The sequence below is a fragment of the Hyaena hyaena genome, unplaced genomic scaffold (assembly GCF_003009895.1).
Source record: "Hyaena hyaena isolate Hyena2069 unplaced genomic scaffold, ASM300989v1 scaffold_344, whole genome shotgun sequence".
Classification (NCBI taxonomy): Eukaryota; Metazoa; Chordata; class Mammalia; order Carnivora; family Hyaenidae; genus Hyaena; species Hyaena hyaena.
In genome coordinates, this window is record NW_024080977.1 from 1533213 (window position 1) to 1557660 (window position 24448).

The 24448-nt window shown below is 35.2% G+C and overlaps 1 protein-coding gene across 1 annotated transcript in view; it reads right to left on the reverse strand.

Moving 5' to 3' along the window:
- ME1 (malic enzyme 1) overlaps positions 1-24448 on the reverse strand; it is a 178007-nt gene that overhangs the window by 86830 nt on the left and 66729 nt on the right. The window contains exons 4-6 of the mRNA XM_039249761.1: positions 23462-23537; positions 17652-17813; positions 6255-6358 (exon numbers count right to left, since the gene is read on the reverse strand). Of these exons, the coding sequence (XP_039105692.1) occupies positions 6255-6358; positions 17652-17813; positions 23462-23537 (342 nt within the window). The remainder of the gene's footprint in view (positions 1-6254; positions 6359-17651; positions 17814-23461; positions 23538-24448) is intronic.

Sequence of the window (24448 nt, forward strand, 5' to 3'; positions counted from 1 at the left end):
TAATAAAATACTGTCTGTTAACTATCCTGGAACTAAAATTAAAAACTTACTTAAAAAATGAAACTAATATAACATTTTAGGTCACCATATTTCAGTAATAATTTTAAAAAAACTGAAAAATATCCCTCCCACCAAAAAAAGAGGTCACCAAGAAGTGAGGATAAATAGTAAAGAGAAGAGTTTTAAGTTCCAACCCTTCAAACAATAAAAGACTCCTAAATACTGAGAACAAACTGAGGGTTGATGGGGGTGGGGGAGAGGGGAAAAGGAGTGATGGGCATGAAAGAGGGCACTTGTTGGGATGAGCACTGGATGTTATAGGGAAACCAACTTGACAATAAACTATAAAAGAAAAAATAAATAAAAATAAAAATAAATAAATACACTTGGGGGGGTGGAAGCTCCAATCCTGAAGCACTCTACAGTACAGAGGTTAGGGGAATGAGAATAAACAAGGCAAGGAACGTGTGTTAGAGCACTCACTGAGGTAGAAGGAAGCCAAAGAGAGTGTGCTATTCTGGAAACAAAGGGAAGTAAATGACATAATGAAAGTGCTCAGTGAATATATTTGGGTATCAAATTCATTCCTTATTTAGGATTATTTTCTTCACCTATACCCCAAATGTAGAATTACTAGGCTGAATTGATAAAAATGTTGAAAAGGCAAGTACCAGGAAACAGACCTGGAGATGCTAATTAACATGCAGGCTAATTAATCCAGACTAATTAATCAGTACTTTGTGAATTCAGTTTTTCCATTGTTTATTAATTTACCGAACTATAATCAAAGAGCTCAAGTTAATTTCCAATGAAAATATCATGACTAAAACAGCTATCATGACTTTAACAACACACTTCATAAGAGAAATTACCTGTATCTATTAAAAAAGTAAATATAACAAAAGTAAAATCTATGCTCAAAAAGAGATAATTACATCTATAACATTTATCCAATTTACATAAATTAAGTCACCTATTATTCTTAGACAGCAATTTGTTTCCTTTGTTGCATTTATTATGATTTCATTGTTTCATGTGATTATTTGCTGGTTTACTTGTTTATTACCTGCCTCCTCTAGTAAAGAATAAGCTACATCAAAGACAGAGATTATTTTTGTCTTATTCATCCCTGTATCCCCAGTACCAAGCACTGTGCCTGAGTTTCAACAAATGAAAAATGAATCAAAACAATAAGGAAGAAAAACTAGGTAGTTTGACAAGACACTTTTACTAGAGAAATCTAGCTCCTGTTAGGGCACAGGTAACTGGGGCAACTCAATGGCTTGCTCCAATAGCCAATTTTTCTTTTCTTTTCTTTAAAAATTTTTTTATGTTTATTTATTTTTGAGAGAGAGAGATAGAGACAGAGCACAACAGGGAGGGGCCTGGGGAGAAGGAGACACAGAATCTGAAGCAGGCTCCAGGCTCCGAGTTGTGAGCACAGACTCCAGTGCAGAGCTCGAACTCACTAACGGTGAGACCATGACCTGAGCTGAAGTCAGACGTTTAATCGACTAAGCCACCTGGGTGTCCCTAGTAGTCAATTTTTCTAAATCAAAAATATTTTACAGGAGCTGACATTTGTCTGTCATATGACTTGATAACAGAATATCAGAAATAATCTATTGAACAGATTCCAAGAAATGCCTTAATTACAACAACTTTGGAACTTTTTTTCTGCTCAATTTTTATCTTTATCTAAATGTCACTGTACTGAATGCCATGACATGGTACTGAGTAATGTAATGTAAAAGCCAGAGGACCTCCCTAATAGGTACAAAAATGCTCTCAGATCCTATACCTCCTGGGCAGAGAAAGTTAATCACCAGGAAGAAGCATTAATCATCAGAGTAGTCAAACACTCTTCAGCAAGGTAGATCCGCTAAGTCAGGTGTCTGGCTGGATCCTGACGCAAGGGATGAGATGTCTGGTTTGATGCCTCCCAAAATCCTGAATTCCCAGATTCCCTAAAATGTTCTAAAGCCACAAAAAATAAAAAAGGTCTTACCTTTCTTTCTTGGGAATCATGTACACAGAAGCTTCCATCCCTTAAAAGAACATGAGCCTTCCTAACCTCCATCTTCCATCCCTTAAAAGAACATGAGCCTTCCTAACCTCCATCCCCCTTCACCTCCTCTCCAGACCCTTAGGCCTATAACCAGGGTTATGTCCTAATATAACACACCTAGGACACAGTAGGCCTAACAAAGAAAGAAAGGGGATATTCCACAAAGAAACTATAATATCTAGCTAGTTTATATTAGCCAGAAGAGTACATGGGAGATGAAATTCTGCTCAAAGGAATTTAAGTATTAGATAAGAAAGAGTTTATCGATTGGAAGCCACTATTCTGAGATGCAGGATTTACAACCAGTAAGAATCTCAAAAGATGGTATAAATTCACTACTAGGATGGTTCCTGGAAACAGCGGAGGTAAAGGCTCATATTAAATATTGCTGCTATGGCTGATGGCAGAAGGGGGATCACAAGCCTCTGAGAGTACATTCTAGAATGCACATGCTACATAAAGCTGGAAAACCCATCAGATTATTATGTTCCACCTGAAGGTCCAGAAAACACATCATTTACGATAGCAATAAGGAATATGCCAGTGAGAAGATATCCACATTAGTAAGTTTTGTGGTGGTTCTTTTCTAAAGGCCAGAACTGACAGAAGGAAAGGCTGTTACAGAATTAGGCTCACTGATAGCAATGGGGATGATAGAACCAGCTAAGGATCAGAAGCCATGAGAAACTCGGAGGACATAATTATCATAAGAGTGGCAAGGCGGGGTTAGTGGGGAGCTGACCCACAGAGAGAGAGAGTTTAAAAATACAGCATCCCTAGAGGCAAAACAGATAGCTGACAAGGCTCCTACTCAATATGTACAATCAAAATAAATCAAAGATGAATGAACAAATCTGAGGGAAGTTGCCCCAGTGAAGTTACAATCTCTTGCTTAGTTTCTAAACCTGAGCTAATTTTTTAACTCAGAACCCTCTAGAGGCCTAGTGGGGTGGGGGTGGGGTGGTGCCTGGGGGGCTCCGTCAGTTAAGCATCTGACTTCAGATTTGGAATCAGGTCAAGTTCTCGTGTTTCATGAGAAGGAGGCCCATGGTGGGCTCCATGCTCAAGCGTAGAGCCTGCTTGGGATTCTCATTCTCTCTCTCTCTTTCCCTCTTCCTCTCTCCCTCTCTCTCTCTCAAAATAAATAAATAAACTTAGGTGGAGAAAAAAGAGGCCTAGGAATCCAGAGGGAAAGGTCTGCCAACACCATAGCAAGAATACAGGGTAATAATTTCCCTAATCTTTCTCCAATGGGACCTATATCCCTTTATTCAGTAACTGTGCTCTGGGGACAGAGAATACCCAAACATGTCAAGGGCACAATGTTGACAGTGATGCCAGAAGACCTAAAGCATCTATATAATGTCAACCTTCTCATTAGAGTAGAAGCATAGGGAAGCCAGTAATAAATGGAGCTCTGACCAAGGTCTAACTCATAATGGGTCCGACTACAGACTGATTTCCTTAGTCTCCAAATGCGTAATCAGAACAGACTAACTTAGTAAGTACCATAACACCCATACCGAGTCCTTGGCCTATAGGTAAAGAGCTATAATTGTGAAGAAAGTCAAGAGGAAGAATTTAAAACCAAACCACCCAATCCTGAGAATGTAATTAAAAAAACATAGTATTGGGTGGGGGATGGGAGATTGGCAGAAATTAGTGTTCCCTTAAGTATCTAACTGGCATGCATGGATGATTCCAGTGAAGTTATCCAGGCTGTTGGTGGTTCCACACTGCAGTTCAACTTCTCCCTTCTCCCACTATCTCTGTCCCCTCCCTTGCAAAGGGGTTCATTCCAAGGGCTCTCCCTAGTAAACTCAATCTCAAAATCTAGTTCCTGAGTAACTCAACTTGCAATAGTCATCTTCCACCTTGAATATAAATTACATTTTCTTTTTAAATAATCTTGGGCTTATCTTCAGAACCACTTCTGAATTTAACTGGTGTCCCTTCTAGAAAATTTTCCCAAAGCTGCAACATGCTAGAAATATTTTTGAAGTCTTTGGGATTATTCTCTGGGAAGAGCCTATGTATAATTCCTGATATATAGGTGCTCTCTGCTTTTAAAATTATTGACTTTTGTCAATCCCTATATCCTTATCAAAGATTTCAGGTAATCCCTCAATTCACTATTTAAAAAAAAAAAAAAAAAGCAAAAAGCTTTTCTGAATTCATTGACACAGAGCATTCAAAATTAGCTCATACCTCATTTTCTCCAGAAAGCTTCTCATTGATTCTCAATGGAATAATTTCTATTTAATTTCATCAGCATTTAAGTATATAGGACATATAAACTATGTTCATAAATTTGTTTAGCAGTTTCTTTGTAAGTATACTGAAGTTGTGTATATAAAGATAGACTCTATTTACACAAATAGACAATAAAAACAATTATGTGAAGAACTGCATTTTCCTTTTCTTTTATAGTTGCACAGTGTTCCTTACATACTCTCTGGATATTTTTATTATTATTTTAATGTTTATTCATTTTTTGAGAGAGAGAGGAAGGCAGAGTGTAAGTGGGGTAGAGGCAGAGAGAAAGAGACACAGAATCCAAAGCAGGCTACAGGCTCTGAGCTGTCAGCACTGAGCCCAACACAGGGCTCGAACCCATGAACTGTGAGATCATGATCTGAGCCAACGTTGGACGCTTAACCAACTGAGGCATCCAGATGCCCGTCTGGGTTTTTTTTTTTTTTTAAGAATTTTATTTTTAGGTAATCTCTGCACCCAACATTGAGCATAAACTCACAATCCTTGATATCAAGAGTTGCACATTTCACCGACTAAGCTAGCTGGGAACCCCTACATAATCTCCTGATTTGTGTTGATACCTAAAAAGTTACAGGTAATTTTTAAACATTACATTGTATATGAGAAACTACTAGAAACTACTGTACCATACAATATTGAGCTTAAACTACAATTTCTCAACTATTTCTATGAATAAGTACAGCTTAACCAAGTAAGTTAATAACAAGAAATCAGGCATGTGTTTTCAAAAAGTAGCCCATACTAACTGGCAAATATACTCTTCCTTGAAACTTTGGGCAATGAGAGATTCAATACATTCTAAATGTTGTGCAAGCTAATGAAAGCACTTTCTGCTATTGCATACAACTTCTTAAAATTAAGTCTTATACTAAAAAAAAAACCCCAGAAGTACATCTCTAGTTACAACTCATTCTAGTGATGAGTATATTTCTAGGAAAAACCAAGGCAACATATATGTTTTAAAATAGTACTTGGTTTTTGTGGTAGTAACAAATGGGATGACTGTCCATTAGTGTGACGAAATTATCGTAGAATACATTACTAAATTAAGGTGGAAATTTCTTTATTGAAAAAAAATTGAAAAACCTTATAGTAGTACTTGGCCCACAATTAAATGCTACAGAAACTAGGTGAAATACAGTACTGCATTTTAATCATATACTGTAGATTTAATCAGAGACTCATGAATTGTGATTGGATGTCCTGTTTCTTAAACACCATTCTGTACTTGTGGCTTATACTAACTCATACTCACTCCCCACTTCCTCTGCTTCTCCTACCACAAAAGGGTCAGATACACCCACAAAGATGACAGAAGATCACATTTTATCAGCAGCCAAAAACGAAGTACAGACTGTCAATGATCACAAGGCTTGCTCAGGTAATCTGGTCATTGACTACTGCCTCATTCACCATAATCATGTATTTCAATAACCACACGATCTAAAGAATTTTTGTAGAAGAATCTTCTGGGATAGAAAGAGAGACAACATTTTTAAACTGTTTTTTTAATGTTTATTTTTGAGAGAAAGAGACAGAGTGTGAATGGGGGAGGGACAGAGAGAAATGGAGACAAAACCTGAAGCAGGCTACAGACTCTGAGCTATAAGCACAGAGTTCAACATGGGGCCTGAACTCACCAACTGTGAGATCACAACTTGAGCTGAAGTTAGACACTTAACTGACTGAGCCACCCAAGTACCCCCCAGAGAAAATCTTTTTTGAAACAGATACATGACATTATCATTTGGTCACTAATAACCAAGACAAGTGTGTGTGTGTGTGCGCATACGTGTGACAAATCCCTTCTAATTACTAAACATACTACACCAAACCTGGATACTTTTATAGCTTATTATGTTATCTTTAAATTTTTGAAATTAAATTCAAAGATAAAGATTATACATACTTGGAAGAAACTGCCTCCATGAATTCATCCAAAAAGTCATCATATTCAGGACCTCTCACTCTTCTCTGACGTAGTCCAATGTACAATGGATCTTTAAGTAAATCCTATTAAAAAAAAGTCACCATAGATATAGAAATAATGATAGGTATGTCATTCCTACTTTCTGAGCTTCAATTTCCTCAGCTACATGATGAGGATAGAAATAGAAATAAAATCTTTCCATACTGAGGCAGAATTAACCTACAGAGTATTATATTTATATATTATTAGCATTACATAAATTATCTACAGCATTTATATGTCAAATAATAAAAGTAATTACTAAACATTAAAACATTCTGCTTTATTTTGGGGAAAAAAGGAATTAAAATCTCTCAGTGGTGCTAATTAGAAGACTTCAATTCAGATTTTACAGGCAAAGTTTATCATATAGAAAAACAATAATGAGTTTTAAAGTATTACATCAGTTTAGGAAATGGAAAGATACCAATTCTTTTGTTAGGTTTATTTTGTTTCTGAAAGCAAAATTGTCAACATTTTAATATATTAACTGGCTGATATCAAAAATAAATTTTTACCTTAACTAAAGTTTTCTTAAACTTTTTAAACTTTACAAAGCTCAAGTTTACTCTGTTCGAGTTTTGGTATAAGTAATAGTGTTTTTTATGAGATCAATTTTTTCACTGAAGTATAATGTATATACTATAAAATGCATACATAACAAAAGCTCTTAGGAAACTAGGGACAGGAAGGAACTTCCTCAACCTAATAGAGGGCATCTGTGAAAAAACCAACAGCTAACAACATATTTAACAGTGAAAGACTGAATGCTATTCCCCTAAGATTAGAAACAAGACAATGATATCTACTCTCACGACTTCTATTCAACACTATACTGGAGACCTTAGCCATTACAATAAGGCAAGAAAAAGAAAATATAAAAATATAGGTTGGAAAGAAGAAAGTAAACTGTTTTAATTTGTATACACATGATCATGTACATGGAAAATAATTAGAAATCTATACACACAAAATAACCAACTAGAAAAAATATGTGAATTTAATACAGGAGTAAATCTAAGACCAACATACACAAATCAACTGTATCTCTATATAACAGCAATGAACAGTTGAAAATGAAATAAAATATACAACCCCATTTACAGCAGCATTACAAAACATAAAATTCATAGGGATGTATTTCACAAAATATGTTTAAGCCCTATACACTAGAAACTATAAAATATGGCTGAAACAAATTTAAAAAGACAAACTGCTTTTGTGGACTGGAAAGAAAATTGCAATCTATGTCATGCAATAGTGAAATAATGGAAAAACTGTCATCTTCTGTAACCTGAAACACAGACAATGTACCTAAAGAACTTGTGAATCTGGCTGAAGAGATACCCAGGCAGAATGATGAATGTGTAAGTTGGCTCCTCTTAGCTGTTATGATAAAGTTAAAACAGGGATGAGGTAAATAAGGAAATGTTTAGCTTGTGAGCAACATTTAAAGAGAACATAGAGGACACAAGACCTGCTTGTGAAAGATTTCCAAAGTAAAATAAGGCCTGCAATCAAAGATTCAAGTGTGTGGTTAGAACAACTTTTGTGGAAAACTCTGATTTAAACTGGAGCCTAACAGACCATCTTGACTGGATAAAAAGAACTGGTTCTGTAGCACTCTTGATATTTCAGCCAATGTCTGGAGAAGGTCTGTTTTGAAAAGAATTATAAGTCCTTTATCTAATGAAGTAGACAATCTGATACACAAAAAGCCTTTAAAAATTTTGGGGGCATACTGTACTATTTGGACGATTTGGAACAGAGACACTTCAAAAAGAAAATACTTCTCTGGCCCCCCAACTTTCCACAGGCAGAAAGCAGACAGAGAAAGCTATTCAGCTGCAACATGGCCATTTCCTATGGAAAAGGAAGGATATCGCAAAGGACAGAGCCAAGAGCTCAGAGAGCAGATCCAAAGGCCTAAAAGAACAATGAACTACAGAACCACTCTTAGGAAATAGAACTAGACTCCCTTCAAAAAAATTCCCTACCCCCCAGGTAGGCAGCCGGGCAACATGTGCCCAGTAGCAATTCAATGATTTGATTCATATGATTCCTATTTCTCCCATTTTGAATGAAGTGTTGATTATCAAAGTGTTGTTCCTGCCTCACCACTGAATAGCTAAGAGCAGCCATACCAAGGAGTGAAACAAAAGAAGCTTCATTTGCATCTGGACCAGATTTAGATAACAGGGTCCTAAACCTTGAGCCTGCTGCTGCTGTGGGATGAAACTTCTGGGAATCTAGGATGGAGATGTGCATATTTTACATGTAGAATGTGAATAATGTGTGAAGGATGAGAATCTAGATGGAGAAAGGCTGTGCCAAGCATCCTGGCCTTCCCAGTCATCCCAGTGAATCATCAACATTAATAAAATAATAACTGTTTTAAGTCACTAAATTTGGATGTGGTTTATTATGGACAAATGATATGTTTTTGCAGGTGCTGTGATATTAAAAGGTTAACCATTTGAATCATCTGAGTTGGGGTTTGCTTAAAGCCAATAGAAATTATAGGCCAGTTCATACCTATTGTCCTAGTATAATTATTAACAGCATCCTCTTTCAGTGGGTTTGGCCAATAGATTATGTGGTCATCCTACTTATAATATACTGCACAACAATGAGTTAAGGCTTTCCAACTAGCTGGAAGTTAACATATTTAATCATATAAATGTATTTCAGATGAAATGTAAATTTAAAACAGTGCTATTGTAAAGCCCAGCTGTTTTGTGAGGCCTAAAATCTTTAAACAATCTACTGGCAGGCTTCTGAACAGCTGAGGTTGAAGTGCCAAGGAGCTACTAATGGCTGCCAAAATTAAAATATTCTCTCCATGTGTGGAATATATTTGGACTTCGAAAACATGAATTAGAAAAAGAACACAATTGAGAAAAGATGTTATATGTCCCCCCTTCTCTTTTCACTCATTCTTTCCCATACTAATAATTAAAGTACATATCATAATGAAGTCCAACTACAATGAAGGGTCAATTATAGAAAATTTATGAATAAGATAAAGCTTTTGAATTAAATCAGGAAGTTATAAAATTCTTCCAGTCATAATGTCCTTGTCAAAAGTTACTACTTTTAGAAAATTTCATGATAATTAAGGCTTGAATTAGGGCTTGAGTGCATTCTTGGAGATCTTTCTGACCAAAAAAATTAGTATCTACAAAAAAACAATCTAACAAGATTACCCAGTTTTGATAATGGCTTCTCCAAAGACCGACTAGTTTGCACACAAGTGGTATTAAGTAAAAACTTATTATGGCCATGAATAAACATTTAACAGATCTTTGTTGGAGAATAAATGAAAGACTTGATATCAAGCAAGCACTTATATAAGGTTAGACTTTCTTTAGCAAGAGATATCAATACCTGTGGTGTCACTAAAGACTTAGAAGCATGAAAGAAGGAAAAAGAGTAGGGGAAAAAAAACAGTGAAAGACCAAACATATAAAAATATAAGAGAATTCCAGAAAGGAGATAAGGAGGGAATATGTTGGTGAAGCTAATTACTCATTAGCAATATCTCAATTCTGGAAACTTGGAAATTATTATTTGAAGTATTCATTTATTTAATGCTAACAGAAATCATGATCAACTCTCACCTTGTTCTTGTCTCTCACATTCCTGCATTTCCAATATGGAATTGGAGAATTAAAAAACATTTTCTCAAGAATGAAAAAAATAATTTATTTTTTATTCCTACATAGACCTTAGAGTGTGTTTAGGGTTGACAGGCATCCTGTACATGTGGACATATCCCAAATTTAATGATTTTTATCCTGTGAACATCCTAAATACTCTGTATTCAGATTTTTTCAATAAATTACAAAAATCTGGTAGTCAGAAATAAAGCCCCTTAATAAAGGATTTTTTTTTATCATTACAAAGGTAAAGTTTACCCATCAGAAAATTTGAGAGCACTGAAAAGTAAAATTAACAACAAAGAACACCAATAATCTCTACCCACTGCTAGCATCTTGATGCATATTTTCTAGGTCCTTTTCTTTTTATGCATGTAGAATATTATCTCTCCAAATGCGTGGCAATATCATAGACTTGTTTTATAACCCCTTTTCACAGAGGAGTATATCATGAGATGTTTTCATGTCATTAGATGAACATTTTAAAAACTTGTGATCTGTATTGAAATTCTGGCCTCCTAGAGAGGATGAACAAATTAACATCTCCCTCCTCAATGACACATAAGTACAGATCTTTCTTGACTTATGACAGACTTACATCCCAATAAACCCATCATAAATTGAAAATATCTTGAAAATGCATTTAATACATCTAACCTATGAAAATCATAACTTAGTCTGGCCTCCCTTAAATGTTCTCAGAACACTTATATTAGCCTACACTTGGGCACAATCATCTACAAAATGCCTATTTTATAATAATGTGCAGGTTCTCTCATGTAATTTCTTGAATACTCTACTGAAGAACAGAATGGCTGTCTGGGTACAGAATGGCTATAAATGCATTGGCTGTTTCACCTCGTGATTGTGTGGCTCAGGGAACTGCAGATGGTTGCCTCTGCCCAGCATCACAAGGGAGAGGTCATACCACAGACCACTGGCCTGGGAAAAGATCAAAATTCACATTGTGAAGTATGGTTTCTGCTGAATGCATATAGCTTTGGCACCATTGTGAAATCCAAAAATCATAAGTCAAACTATTGTATGTCAGGACTGTCTGTTTATCTATTTTGTTGCAGCTACAGGTATTATCTTTCCATAACTCTGTATGTACATATATAAAAATATATAAATATATAATAAATATAATATACAACTATTAAATATATGAATATACATATATTTGTATATATAAAATGTTGTCAAGTAGCATTCATTTGTATTTTTCTTCTAACACTGCTAAACATTTTCTTAGAAGTTTATTGATCATTTTTATTTCATTTGCAAATTATCTATGCCCACATGTCCTTAGGCAATTTTTATATTTCACATTTGACTTTTTCTTATTGGCTTCAAAGTGTTCTCTGAATATTATGAATATTTATCTGCTATAATGGTATGAATGATTATTCCCCATTTTAGCATTTATTTTTAAGTTTTATTTATGATATATAGATAATTATTTTCTTTGTTGCTATTTACTCATTTTTAAATGAAAAAATTGAGTTCTGTAAAGAATATACAATTGTGGCTGTTTTGCTGGCTCATATCATCAGTACAATTAAGCAAACCAACTGCCAACATTCAGTCAAGAGTCTGAGGCACAAAATTTTAAATACTGCATAAAAGCAATACTTAAAATGTCAGCATGCATATAAGCTGGCATGAATTTTAAAAAGTGGTAGAAGTAAAAATGATTAAAATCTGATTCTGATTCAGTAAGTCTGGAGCAGGGTCCAGGATTTTGCATTCTTTCTTTTTTTAAGGTTTTATTTATTTTTGAAAGAAAGAGAGAGACAGAATGAGCAGGGATGGGACAGAGAGAGGGAGGGAGACACAGAATCCGAAGCAGGCTCCAGGCTCTTAGCTGTCAGCACAGAGCCTGATGCAAGTCTCGAAGCCATGGACCTGAGATCATGACCTGAGCTGAAGTTGGATGCTTAACCAACTGAGCCACCCAGGGAATCCAGGATTTTGAATTCTTAACATGCACCCCTGGTAATTCTGAAGTAGTTTGTGGAACATATAGTGAAAACAACTAGCATCAAATTTATATTATTAAATTAAAGTATTCTACTTACCAAAGGTTCCTGTCTCAGGTAAATATTTTGTCTATTTTAGTTTATATGATGGGTATTCCTAAAATATATCATAAACTTCAAGGAACTCCTGATAGTTTTAGGGCATATTAACCAAACTGAAGAGACCCCATCTCATTCCCAAGGCATTGGTGTAGTATCTCAAAAAACAAAGAAATTCTTGATACCATCCATTATCATCTAATTTAGAGAGGATGAGATCAAATGAAACCATAAAAAGTAACCATGAGACACTACAACCAAGTCTGGAAACTGAGGGATCTTCTCTCCTCTGGTTTTAATGTAATGATTAGTGTTCATTCCAGTGCAGGATCATTTGTCTGAACTGATAGGCAATCCCATATGAAAGGAAGAAGACAGAAATGAAGGAGGGTGGAGGGACAAATGATGCCATTCAATGGGAGGCAGAATAATGACTTTCCCTATGCTTAGAGCAATAAACATGTTACCTTATGTGGAAAAGAGACTGCAGATGTGATTAAGGGTGAGTCTTGAAAACTGAAAAATCCTTCCTGGATGTAGTCAGAGAAAGAGATATGACAATGAAGTAGAACCAGAAAGATACTACACTGCTAGCTTGAAAATGGGAAAAGAGCACCACGAACCAAAGAATGGAGGCTGTCTTTAGAAGCTGGAAAAGACAGGAAATGAAACATAGCCCTGTGGGCACCTTTAATGATTTTAGCCTTTTGAGACTTGCATTAGTCTTGTGACCTACAGAACTATAATGTAATATATTTGTGTTGTTTTAAGGCATTACATTTGTAATAACTTTTTACAGTAGTAATAGAAAACTAACACGTTAAGGCCACATTTTAGTGCCAACACTAGTTTCTGTACAAGGGCTAGAAGATATATGGCAGCTACATGTGATATAAAGTCTGTAAGGTTTTTCTTTAGTTTCTCTCCATCATAGCTGGTTCATGCCAAATATGAAGAGCAACTTTCTGGAAGACAAGGGGGAACGTTCTGAATGGGAGGAGGCTTTAACTTCCTGAGTACAAGTTCCATTAAGGACTCTATATGTAGATACACTGTATACATGAACTGAAGGCCAAACTAAACAGAAAACTAGTATCAGAAATCTGAGACCTAGGGCAATGAATAAATAAAGAATAACTGTAAAAACAAGTGCCCATTGCCCTCTTGAAGACTGACCAAATGTTATGGGTTAAACTATGTCCTCACCAAAATCATATATTGAAGTCCTAACTCCCAATACCTCAGAATATGACTGTATTTGGAAATGGAGTCTTTTAAAGAGGTGATTAAAATAAATGAGGTCATTAGGGTGGATCATAAACCAATATAACTAGGGTCCTTATAAGAAAATATTAGGACACAGGCGCACACAGAAGAAAGACTATGTGAAGACAATGGAGGAAAACCAGAGGAAGAAAAGCCAAGGGGAGAGACCTTAGAATAAACCCTGTCGACACCTTGATCTTAGATATCTAGCCTTTAGTACCATGAGAAAATATATTTCTATTGGTTAATCACCCGGTTTGTAGTACTGTTATGGCAGCCCTAGAAAACTTTAATACGTAACACATGAAGCAGTCTTCAAGACCTAATAAAACACAGATCAGCATATATGGGACACAAGGAACATCTACTCACATCTTTAGTCAAAGAGCAAACTTTGATATTGGTCACTTATATAGGTAAAATAGACAAATAATAAACATTCCTATGAAAAGATTTTGAAACAATGATTTAAAAAGAAACTGAATACATATGCTCTGAAAAGACAACTGAGGGAAATTCACTTGAAGTAAATTGTATACAGCAACTGTTTCACAAGAGACATAAAGAAAACGTGATCTGTAAAGTAACAGATGAAAAATAAGACAGAAACACAAATATCCTGACTAAATGAATGCTTTGCTTTATTAGCATAAAGAATATCAGTATATTTTAGCCAAATACTTTAATGGTTCAGTTTCAGTATCCTTGTTCTTCTTTTTTTCTTTTTCTTTTTTTTTTTTTTTTTTGGTAGAGATTTTATTTTTAAGTAATCTCTATCTATATCCAATGTGAGGCTTGAACTTAAAACCCTGAGATCAAGAGTCACATGCTCCACCAACTGAACCAGACAGGCCTCCCATTAGTGTCTTTGACCATTAAATCTCCTTTAGGTGAAAGCTGCAGAGATTTAAGAAGCCAGGTGAGTATGACTTTATACCAAGTGAAGAATGTCTTATCAACCGGCTCCTAATTTCTTTCCTGTTTTCATTACTACTCAACATAGGCATTTATAATAAAAGAGAAAAACATTTACAATTTATAAAAAAGGGATCTAGTTCTCATTAAACTTTGCTAGATTATTCTGGATAAGAAAATAAGTTATGTAATCAATTTGTTTTCATATTTTTACCATGAGGTATAAAACTAAACAGAGATTCACAAAAGAGGGGAGATTAGAAGCATTTACCACAGGGAAAAGCAAAAAGTATTTACCACAGGAATATTTTCACTGAAAACAGTTTTCCACATGTGAAAGTGGAACATAAAGCAGCAACATAAAAACTCCATTATATTTCATACTGTCATATTTTAGTGAATTAAATTCTTTGTCTTCTCAGTAAAGCAGCAGTACAAAAGAAAAAGGAAAAAAGGGTCAGAATGAATAAAATAAGAACATTAAGAGTTAGCAACTCATCTCTATCTAAATATTTTTCTATTCTCTATTATATATTAATTAACAGCTATATACAAAAATTCAGGTTACTCATAAGTTAGAATGTTACTAACAGATTTTGAACTCCACTAGCTCACAACAGAAAAATTAAGTCATGTGTTACAGCATTTCTATCTATTTTAAGCAACAGAAAAGTTAATCTAGAATCTAAATGGCTTCTATTCTATCTGATATATAAGTGCTTTATTCTAAATGGAATACAGTTGATATGTGTCCCAAAGTGAATAAAATCTATGAGAAAGCTAAGTAAAAACCAAAATATATTCTGCTTAATAAATAAAGCATATCTCTATTAGTTTTTGGGAAAAAAGAAGACAGATGTATACATTTTAAAAACAACATTCTTCTGATGAAACAAATTAAATGTCACTATTTCTTGGATAAAATTTTGAACACCATAACATTAGAAGAATAAACTATTGTTGCTATTGCAAATGAAACAATTTTTGTTGATTAGTTATTACAAATATATAGGAAAGACGTTGAGTTTTTAACATTTATTTTATAAGCATGGGGCGCCTGGGTGGCTCACTTGGTTAAGCATCTGATTTTGCCTCAGGTCATGATCTCATGGTCCATGAGTTCAAGCCCCACATTGGGCTCTGTGCTGACAGCTTGGAGCCTGGAACCTGCTTTGGATTCTGTGTCTCCCTCTCTCTCTGTCCCTCCCCCACTCATCCTCTGTCTCTCTCTGTCTCAAAAATAAACATTAAAAGAAAATATTTATTTTATAAGCAATCACTTTACTGAGCGCTCTAATTTGGTCATGATAATTTTTACTTGATTTTCTTGGGTTTCATCAATAAACATATTATCCATAAATAATGAAAACTGTCTTTTCCAGTCAAATATCACATTTGTTCTTCTTGTCTTATTTCAAAGGCTAGTACTTTCTGAATAATCAAAGAGAATAGTGATAACAAGTGTCTTGGTAACTCTTTAATGTAATTCCTCTAATAGATCACCATGGATTATTATGTTGCTAATAGTCTGAATAATTTTTGACATTAACTGAATTCTTCAGGATTCAGTTTGCCAGTATTTTACGAAGGATGTTTGCTCCTACCTCTATATTCATAAAATTAACATTTACTAAGTAATTACAAAATGTTAATCACAATTATAAACCCTCAAGGGCATTAAATTATGATAACTCTATAAGCAGGTACTCATTTTACAAAGGAAACTGAAGCACAGAAGAGTTCAGTAACTTTTTCAAGAGGACAAACCTAGAAAGTGGTAAAGGTACATGGGTAAACATGAGCCAAATTATCAGTTAATTTTTATGTGCTATTTTTTTTAACCAGATTTGGATATCAAGGTCATATCATTTTCACAAAATGAAATGTAGAGCTATGAAGTTTAATATACTCCGGAACATTTTATAGAGTATAGGAGCTACATTTCCTTAAGAGTTTGAATGATCAAATCCACAATCTTATATGAGTTTAAAACTGAATTCTACCTAATTTAACATTAAAATTTAGACTTATTTTTCCTTTTGTGTGTTTGTCTCTTAGATTTTTGTCTATTGTTTGCATAAATTTGGTGACATGGTTCACAAGCATTCAACCATTCTGGATAGATCCTGACCATTTTACTTAACAGCCTAGGAGCCCCAACTGTCACCAGGTAGAGACTGACCACATCAGAAAAAATTACCATGTGACTTGGGGTGGGCAACTTTGGTCCAAATGTAATCAGTCAAACTGGTGCCTAAGTTCACATGGGCAATCAATCAATCAACCACATCTAGGTAATAGAGCCCCAAGAAAAACTCTGAACAGTGGGCGTTACATATCAATCCCACACATTAATACCACAGGGTAACTTGGCCTGGCTCCACAGAAAGGAAAATAGAATCTTCATATTTGGAACCCTGAGACTGTCCTATGCATCTTTTCCTTTCACTGATTTTAATCTATATCCTGTCCCTACAATACACTATAATTGTGATCATAATAGCTTTCAGTGAGATCTGAGTCCTTTTAGTGAACTATCAAGCCTGAAAGTCAGGTTTGGGGAATCTCTTGCACTGATGGAACAGAACCTGCTTGGGATTCTCATTCTCTCTCTCTCTCTCTCCCTTCTTCCCTCCCTCCCTCTGTCTGCCCTTCCCCTGTTTGTGCTCTCTCCCTCCTTCTCTCTCTCTCAAAATAAATGAATAAAACTTAAAAAAAAAGTTCCTTTATAAAGGTTAAATGAGCATTCACACATATAGAAAGTTAAATATTTTAACTTTCTCTATTAATGAATATAAAAACTGTCCAAGCTAATAATATATTACTAATGGGTCAATTACTTTAGAAGGGAAAAAAATAACTATAAAAACTGTACATATTCTACCTTTAATTTCTAGTATCTATCATATACCTGGATCTAACTATTAGCAATAAAGGATGAACAAAAATATATACTGATATACAACTTTAAGATTCTAAAATAATGATCCAAGAATAACAAATTCCAAATCATCTACCACAGATTTAAAACAGATTTGTAAAACTGTATTTCACACTGATTAAACTCAGTAAATCCTTTGGGATTAGTTCCTACATAGTACGAAATCAAAAATTTTAAAAAGTAACTATGATCTCCTAAAGTAAAGCATATACTCTGTAAGATAATGGTGTGAATGTTCATCAAGGATAAAACACTAAAGAAGCTAGTAAAAGATTAATTGTGTTATAGAGAAGTGGAAGAAAAAGGCAAAAGAGAAAGAATAATTTTCTTATAAGACTTGGGGGATAAGTTTGAGGAGGGAGGGAGAACTAGACACAAAAAAATGAATTTCATAAAGTTCTAGAAAAAAGCTCAAAATGCAAGAATTGGTGCTATTTTTTAAGGTGTGCATCTGTCTTAGACTTAAATTGTTTACCTCATTTTCTGTTCCCACATCCAGAAAAACAGGCAGACATTCTTGAGGATTCATCCCTCCACAGGCTGTATACAGTGCCAGCTTGCCCACAGGGATGCCCATTCCATTACAGCCAAGGTCTCCCAAGCCAAGAATTCGTTCTCCATCAGTCACCACAACAGCCTAGAAGAGGGGGTAAAAAAATCTATTAATAGATGTTTGAAAATCAAGGGGCACAGTTCCTAGTCTCTACTTCAGAAGTAGAAGTCTCTACTTATGTAATGAAATATTAAGCTATCAAAAAACATAAATTGAGTATACATGTATGAGATTTTATATGATCTTAAGTATGGAAGAGTGCAGAGAAAAAATAAAGTTGATATGTATTTTTAAACTATTTTTAAAAATAAATAAATAAATAAACTAAAAATAGTTTAAAAATACATATATATGATAAATTGGTTACTGAAGAAAGAAGAAATGATATGTACATGAAGATTCAAATAATTTCTGTGGCACGTGGGAAGACTACAGGGAAACAGGAGCTCAAAGTGAAACTGAGAGAAGCTTTGAAACCAGCCCAATCACTTTGGGCATGATTTGGGAGTGCCCTAGTTAAATAATGCATGATTGTTAAGTAGCCTCCAAATGCTCTGATGTATAGTTTATGCATCCTGGCACCATTTTCACAGCAATTTTCACACATCCTATTTTCAGAGCAATGTTGATCCATCTTCTTTGGCAACTATAACCACTGGATATTGTTCTACCATTTTTTGAAATATGCCAAGTGCAGTCTGCTACTTCTTTTACCTGGTAATCTTCCACTAGACTCAATGAATTTTGTGTAGTTTCTTTCCAATCACCTTGAATACCTAGGAGCCATACATTTTAATCATGAGGAGATTGTATTTTTATTTGATATCTGTGAAATTAACATATCTAACATCCTTGTTCTGTGATTCATGGTCATTATATGAATTTAAGCAAAGCCAATCTCATGAGACAATTTAACAGATTTTCTATAAACTGCTACAGTCATCATTTCCATGGAGCCTTGAAAAATGTCAGTCATTTGACCTTAAGTAAATGGACAAATTAAATTTTGTTTCTTATTTGTAAAATGGGAAGAATAAAGGTACTTTTCAGAAGAGCTGCATAAAAATAAAAACTCACTCTGTTTTGTTCACTACTGTGCATCAGCACCAAGCACAGCATTTGGCACATAGTAAACAATGAATAAATATTAATTGAATAAATCTATGATTCAATAAAATGATATGCAAAGTACTTAACCATAGTATCTGATACATTACAAATTCTCAACAAATTATACCTATCAATACTACTATCATCAAGAGTATTATATAGAGTCACAGTATTTTAGAAGGGGAATTTAGAATCTATTTAGTCCATCCCTCTTATTTTATAGATTAGGAAACTGAAGATAAGAGAAGTGAAATCATCTGCCTAAGGGGATTTACCTGATTAATACCAAAGAACCAGAAACTGGGTATGGTAACCTCTAGTACAATGTTTTTCCACTATGTCACAGTACAGAACACATTTTAAAATATACTCTTGAGGAGCAGCACCTGGGTGGCTCAGTCAGTTGTATGTCTGACTCTTGATCTCTATACTCAGATTATGATTCCAGTTTTGTGAGTTCAAGCCTCACATAGGGCTCTGCACTGACAGCAGTGTCTGCTTGAGATTTTCCCCCTTTCTCCGCCCTTTCCCCACTTGCCTCTCAAAATAAATTAAACTAAAAAAAAATTTAATATACTTTTGAGATGTTTTTATTTTTCTGTTCACCTATATTACACAGCTCTTGTTAAAGAACTGCTTTAAAAATAAATACATTTGAGAAGTGGGTGACAATATTTTTTCATATCCCATAAAGCTGATCTTTGTCATATTTTCCATGTCTAATTGCAAAGGGTCAACAGATTATGCTGTTTTGAAGAAGGCAACTTGATACCACTGGGTTAGTTGGCTCTGATCTAAGATAAGAAAGAGAAACAAATAATACAGAAAACAGTAACCTTGATTTTTAAATTAAAACCAAATTTCCAAAGTCCAAATACTTCATTTATTTGACTATCATAGTCATAGATTATCATACTATCATGAACAGAGGTACTTTTCTCTATGGCTGATAATGTATACTTTTAGAAATGTGTCCTTTAAACACATAAAGCCAGTTGGCCTGATATATTTTTAAAATATTTTTAGAAGATATTTTAGGACAGCAACATTGTCATATAACTTAGATATGATCTGAATAATAACTTATATAATGCTTTCCAGGTTTCAGTAAAAATATTTAGACCCGGGGAGCTACTACCTATGATTTTCATCCATTTCAATACTTTTGAAAAAGGGATTAAGGGGCGCCAGGGTGGCTCAGTCTGTTAAGCATCTGACTTTGGCTTAGGTCTTGATTTCACAGTTTGTGAACTCAAGCCCCACCCTGCTTCCAGTGAGCTCCAGCCCCACTTTGGGTGAGCACAAGCCTGGCTTCTCTCCCTCTCTCTCTGCCCCTTTCTCACTTGCACTCTCCAGAGAGAGGGGAGGAAAGAGGACGGGGTAGGAGGAGGAGAAAGACGGATTGAAAATAACATAGTATTTTCATTTAGTTTTGATAGCACGTCTAAATTAATCTGTCTATCTTTTTCTTCATTTCTTCATAAATTTAATTCCCTAAGCTCTTCTCTCATCCTAAGCTATTAATTTTATTATATAAATATGCTATGGACATTTATAAAGGTGACAGTTATTTTAGTAATTTTTAAGCTGTTTTTGAGGCATTTGTTATTTTAGCTGCTTATGTGCCTTGTTACAAATGTACATTTGTGGCATTAATTCACAAACATTTCATCACTGAAGGGTAGATATTAATAGCTAGAGAACCCTCTGAAATACAAAAATTTGCCATCTACACAGTTTATCGTTAAATTGACTTTCCCTTAGCTTTTGTTTTCACCTACTCTGTCTCCCACGTAAGGGAAATCAAGCAGCTGGATGTCTTCTATACAACAGTGAAGTCACCACAGCAGGATTATCTCAGAAAGACATCCGCAATTCTCTCAGTCATGTCTGTATTTCCGAAATTCAACCTTCATCCCACTCTCAATTATTATCTGGGCTTCTCCTAACTAGTAACTATGTATGAAACACGAAGGGGTTCCCCTGCACGCAGACACCCTGGCCACGTGTCTCATCTTCATTCCTTCTTTTCCTTCCCAAGGGCCTTCCTACTATGGTCACCCTGGGTGCAGAACTCTTGCCTCTTCTCCCTTCTCTGATGAACATTCTCCTCAAGCACTACTTACATAAAGCCAGTCCCCTTCTTTAAGTACGACATTCTATTATTTCAAGTCTAAACACCTCTTTCTGGGGGGGGATGGGCATGGAGGAGGGCACTTTGGGGATGAGCACTGAGTGTTATGTGGAAACTAATTTGACAATAAACTATTTGTAAAAAAATAAAAATAAAAATAAACACCTCTTTCTGAATTTCAAGAACTTTCATAATAATACGAAAGCTTAATTCTGCCACATTTCAACATTAACATTAGCTTTGGTCAGGGCAGCCAATTCACTTACTGCACAAAAACACACCATTCTCTTCCTGAACTAGATACTCATATGCATCTCTTCCCTTCCTAAGATAGGATCCTCTTCCCTTTCTAATTTTCCAAGGCTAAATCTAAGTTCTAACTTTGCTAAAATAAATTTCTTCACTGTTTCAGCCTTCTCTGAATGATAATCTCCTTTGAATGAATATAGAATTTATAATTTATCCCAGTTTACTTACATATTATCTAATAATTGATTGCCTTTATTTTATGTGTGCCTTCAACTACACTGTAGAGACTACATTTTATTCTTCAATATTCTTTTATAATAAACAGCTGCCATTTAAGTGCTTATTAGGTGTCAGATACTATACCAGACTTTTAATATTAAGAGCTGAAAGAATAAAGTAGGCTACTAATGAAGATAAATATTCAGAGATGAGCTGGAAGGAAAAACATAAAGCAAGGTGACCGTATTGCCTGTTATGATTATATGGATATTAATTATTAACTTTAAAATTAATAGCCATATTAATTAGCCCTCTCTACCCCAAAACTATTTCCCATGTTGACTCATTCTTTTTTTTTTTTAATGTTTTATTTATTTTTGAGACAGAGAGAGAGAGAGAGAGACAGCATGAGCAGGGGAGGGTCAGAGAGAGAGGGAGACACAGAATCCAAAGCAGGCTCCAGGCTCTGAGCTGGCTGTCAGCACAGAGCCTGATGCGGGGCACGAATCCACGAACCCGTGAGATCATGACCTGAGCCGAAGTCAGACGCTCAACCGACTGAGCCACCCAGGCTCCCCCTATGTTTTTTGTTTTTTGTTTTTTGTTTTTACAAATAGTTTATTGTCAAGTTGGGTTTCCATATAACACCCGGTGCTCATCCCCACATGTGCCCTCCTCCATGCACTTTTCCCCCCTACCCCCCCCATACCCATCAGTCCTCTGTTTGTTCTCAGCATTCAAGTCTCTCTCCCTTTCCCCCACCATTTCTCCCCTTCTTCTCCCCCATGGTCCTCCGTTAAGTTCCTCCCAATTCTCCTATACATGCAAACATATGATATTTGTCCTTTTCTCAGGCACCCCCTATGCTGACTCATTCTTACAATTCTCTCTAGATTCCAGTTAAATTGTAAGTGTCCTTAGACATTTTATATTCCACAGGAATTAACACGTTTTGGGGATAGTTCCTAAGGACAGAATCTGTGGACAGTGCAATGTAGCCTGTGGGAGAAAAACTAAAAAAAAAAAGTGAAAAAACTGGGAAGACTGGAAATCATGAAAAACATCCTGCTTTACAAGTTTGGCTGGGATAAGCCTCAAAGAGCAGAGTGAATCAATTCTAGCCATGACTGCTCAAAAGAAAGATCAGTAAGGGAGTGATGCTTCAGAAGTCACAGCTGAAGTGCCTCTGCATCCCTAAAAAGCATCAGTTTGTTCACTCTTACTCCAAAAAAACAGAACAAAGTGCTTGACACGTAGAAGGAAGGAAGGAAGGAAGGAAGGAAGGAAGGAAGGAAGGAAGGAAGGAAGGAGGGAGGGTGGGGAGGAGGAGGGTGGAAAGGGGAAAAAAAACAAGAGCCAAGAGAGGGACAAGTACCTCTCACCTTCCTGAGACAGGGAAGGGGATAGAGTCCATGTCCAAGAGCAAGGGCTGAGGCTTTCATGCACCTTTCCGCTACCACCGTGCACTACTGTATAGCACCCCCCCCTTCCTTTCCTCACTGAATTGTCATGATAAATACAAGAGTTAATCCAAGTAGTGTCTCACACTGAAAGCTACTGAAAGCTACTAAATGTTGGATACTATTGTTATTTTATTTTCATTAGCTCACTCACAGAGGAAAATCAGATGAGCTACTTAAGGTCACAATGACAAACGAAATGCTTTAATGGAGTTTTTGTCTACCTGTGTTCCACTTAGTGGATGATTAAACCCAACAAATGTGAAAATGGACTTTGCTTAAAGAAATTCAGAGGCAACTTCAACATTTATTCAACACTTATCATCATTTACAATAAACAAAGAAATACTAAGAACTTAGATAAAAATAATGGGGAAACAGTCTCTAAATGGCATCAGAATAAAATTAATGCAGTATGCAAAATTAAAGGAATATAAATTAGATGTCATTCACTAGAAAAGGTACTGAATGCTATCTAATATCATGAAAACTGTCAGCATGTTAAGTACAGGATAGGAAAAAGAACAAATTTGCCATAGTGGAAAAACCGGATAACTTACCCTGATGACATCTTCTGGCCATGCATTAAGAACTGAAGCAATATGCCCTCGATCATGGATACTAATAAAGAGACCTCTGACAGAAAAAAAAAAAAAGTAGTTAATAATTTACTTCAGACCTGTGAAACTATCATGAATACTTAAAATTTTTTTTCAAATTTGTTTGATACACCTCCATTTTTATCAAACTAGTGAAAATTATTTCCTTACACATTTGAAAACTAGGAATCTTATAAATAAGGGAGAAATTACTTTAAATATACTGACATCTATAATAAAGGTAGATTATAATAATAAAGGTTCATTCTTATTACATACTCTTAAATATTTTGTAATTAAATAAGCATTCACTCTTTTATATCCAGAGAATTTAAATGGCATTATCAATTCCACTCATAGATTTATTTACATTAAATAATATATGTAAAAGCACTTAGAAAAAGATAAAGTATGTTTAAACAGGCATTTTCAGTATACACTCCACTTGATTACATAGTCACAGTGTGAAGATGAAAGCCTGTATTGGAAATGGCTTAAGTGACTGAAGAATGTTGGGCATCCCTTTTGTGTGAAACTTACTTGATTTTTTTTAAGTTCAAATATCCAAGTTACAATTCTTTGTTCTGCAGTTAGTTGCTGTTTGCAACTCTGTTTTTAAGACTCAATTGAAGTCTTTAACACTGCTCCTCTCCTGCCTCCCATTTCCTATGAAAGCCTAACAATTAAGTGAAAATTAAAATAAAAAATGAATTCCAATGTCTTAATCTCATTTAAAAGCTTTACATTACTACTGTTAAATGTAACTCAAATACAGAGAGCCAGATACAAGCAATGTACAGCTTAGTGAATTTTTATAAGGCAACCACCCTTGTACAGGATAGCATTTAAGCAGAGAGTTTGTCCAGCATCCCAGAAGACCTCCACATGTTTCTCCCAATCAAACTCCCCCTCCCCTCCTAAGAGTAACAACTGTCCCAACTTTTAAGG